This window comes from Acanthamoeba castellanii, assembly GCF_000313135.1.
Source record: "Acanthamoeba castellanii str. Neff unplaced genomic scaffold scf7180000084737, whole genome shotgun sequence".
NCBI classification, from domain to species: domain Eukaryota; phylum Discosea; order Longamoebia; family Acanthamoebidae; genus Acanthamoeba; species Acanthamoeba castellanii.
This window is the reverse complement of record NW_004457430.1, coordinates 1-2,541: the sequence shown is the minus strand read 5'-3', so window position 1 is coordinate 2,541 and position 2,541 is coordinate 1. Positions and strand designations below refer to the sequence as shown.

At 59.7% G+C, this 2,541-nt stretch overlaps 1 protein-coding gene across 1 annotated transcript; it reads right to left on the bottom strand.

Moving 5' to 3' along the window:
- Positions 1-104: 104 nt before the first annotated feature.
- Positions 105-2,354, bottom strand: ACA1_167220 (uncharacterized protein; the record flags this gene model as incomplete). Its single annotated transcript, XM_004338497.2, has 12 exons — positions 105-121; positions 154-311; positions 377-474; positions 606-781; positions 856-986; positions 1,053-1,111; positions 1,180-1,293; positions 1,374-1,492; positions 1,597-1,782; positions 1,961-2,034; positions 2,100-2,203; positions 2,319-2,354. The coding sequence occupies 12 exons, from the start codon at positions 2,352-2,354 to the stop codon at positions 105-107; spliced, it is 1,272 nt and encodes a 423-aa protein (XP_004338545.1).
- Between the last annotated feature and the right edge of the window lie 187 nt (positions 2,355-2,541).

The window sequence follows — 2,541 nt, the reverse complement described above, 5'->3', positions numbered from 1 at the left end:
AGCACCACGCCCACGATGCCCAGCACCGGGCCGACCCACGTCGGCGCGCCACCTCCTCCTCTTCCTCCTCCATCTCCTCCTCTTCGTTCTTGACCTTGGCCTCCCTATCCTCCGCCCGCTTCTGCGCTCCGTTGCCGGCGGCCGTCATCGAACCGCCGCCGCCGCCGGGGGTCATAGTGGCCTCTCGGGATTTGGAGCCGATCACGATCTCGTTGGCGCCGCCCTGGAACACTCTGCCTATGTTGTTGGCGGCCGTCGGTCCGTAGCGTCGCGGCGTGCCCGGCGAGAAGGCTGGCGACATCATTGGGCTCCTGTGTCGGTGGTGGTCGGTCAGATTGTATGTACAACATACTATACATAATATGAATAATAGTACGTTTTGGCGGGTCGCTGGCGTTCGGCGGCTACGGCCTTCTGCAGCTCCTCGCGGATCTTTCGAGGCACGAGGCAGGGCGAGTGGTCCTTGTCCACCACCTGCACATACGACGCCCACCAGCGAAGACATTGGTGAGAGACAGGACGGCGCACACGCACGCACGCACGCACACACACACACACACACACACACACACACACACACACACACACAAACGAAAAAGACCAACCTCGGCGATGTGGGAGAAGATAGAAGCGATGAGGGCCGTGTCCTCCGGGCACTCCCGCTCGGCCACGGCTTCGATGAGCGCGTCCTTCACCGAACCGATGGGCACCTCCATGTTGTCCTCGAACATCATCTGAATGAAGCCGCCCAGCTTGCCCAGCACGAAGCGCAGCGCCAGCTCTATTTCGCGCAGGTTCAAAGAGTCAAGGTGAGCACGCGCATGCCGTGTGTGTCGTGTCGCGTGTCCCACGTACCGTCGTTGGTGGTTTCTTCGAGGAAAACGTCCATGAAGTAGTACTCCGAGTAGATGTGCGGGATCTGCGCCTTGAGCAGCAGGTACTGGATGACCGCGATCGTGTCATCGAAGCCGGCCACAAGTTTGACCCTGCCAGACAAAAGCGTCGTGTGCGTGTAAGCAGCGCCTCCTGCGTGCGTGTGCGGTGGTGCGTACTTTCCGCGATGGTGCTGATCGGCTTCTGCGACAACATCGTCGAACACCTCCTGGAGCAACTGCACACCGCGGATGGTCAGCAACGCTTCACATGACATGCGGTTGGGGAGATGAGGTCGATGCGTACGCGGGCCTTGAGGTAGGGCGAGGGCAAGCGGGGCAGCTGCTTGAGGGCCTCGATCTGCGGCGCGTAGGGCTGCGACACTCCCTTCAGCCGCCACTCCTCCGGGGCGCCCAGGTCCTGTCCACCGAGTACCACATCGTGAGCACAGCGTCACGACACACGCAACACGCAACACGCAACACGCACGGAAGGTGTACCTCGAGGGTGAGGTGCTGGAAGGAGGCCATCTTCTTGGAGACGAAGTTGTTCTTGTGGGTGTGGTTGGCCTTGATGCGCTCGAACAGAATGTCGTGGAGCAGCGGGAAAATCACCTCACCTGCCACCGCTTCCTGCGACCGAGCACCATCCCACAAATCAGAAAATTATCTACTAATAATAATAGATCTATTAAAAATAAATAAATAAATAATAAATAAGCACAGAGGAAATAATAAGGCCGTGCCTTCATTTCGAAGAAAGACAGGTCGTCGGCGAGGTTGACGAGGAAGTCGAGGAGGAACTTGATGAAGAGCTTCACGTCGCTCACGGCTGCGGAGAGGGCCGAGTTCGAGTGTCGGCTCGTGGAGTAGCGACGCGCGAACGCCTGCCTATAGTAGTGCAGCATATCTGCATCGGGCAGCTCGATTAGACACGCCACACGCCACACGCCACACGCCACACGCCACACGCCACACGCCACACGCCACACGCCACACGCCACACGCCACACGCCACACGCCACACGCCACACGCCACACGCCACACGCCACACGCCACACGCCACACATATGACACGCGCACGTACCAACGAAAGGCCCGCGTTCATCGGCGAGCATTCGGTGGAAGTCCTCCGCGCTGCACTGCCAGCCCTGTGGTCGCCTGCGCAGTAGTGGTTAGCTATTAGTGGGCGTGGGCGCGTGCGGTGGAGCGTGCGGCGTGTGTACTTGTCGAGGTCCTCCCGGGAAAGGAGGCTGGTGCGCCGCTTGATCCGCGCAGTGTCCACGAGATCGGAATCGTCGGCGTCCGACTCGGAGAGATCGAGCTTCACCTGTGTGTGTGCGTGTGCGTGTGTTGTGCGTGTGTGTGTGTGTGTGTGACGCGAAGCCAAAACGTCATAAATTTGCGTGCGTGCGTGTTGTGTTTCGAAGGCATCGCGTGCGTACGTCTTGCAGGCCCGCGCTTAGGTCCTCGTCGTCCATGTTGATGCTGAACGACAGGCCGTTGTCCTCGTGGTCGCTGTCGTCCGTGTCGTCCTCTAATTCAGACACGAAACGACACACAACGCGCGACACACGGCACGGCACGGCACGACACACGATGGCGAGATGAGCCAAGGCTTCGAGCGACAAATAAATACGTTGCAAGAAGGCTGCGCACCTCGCGGTA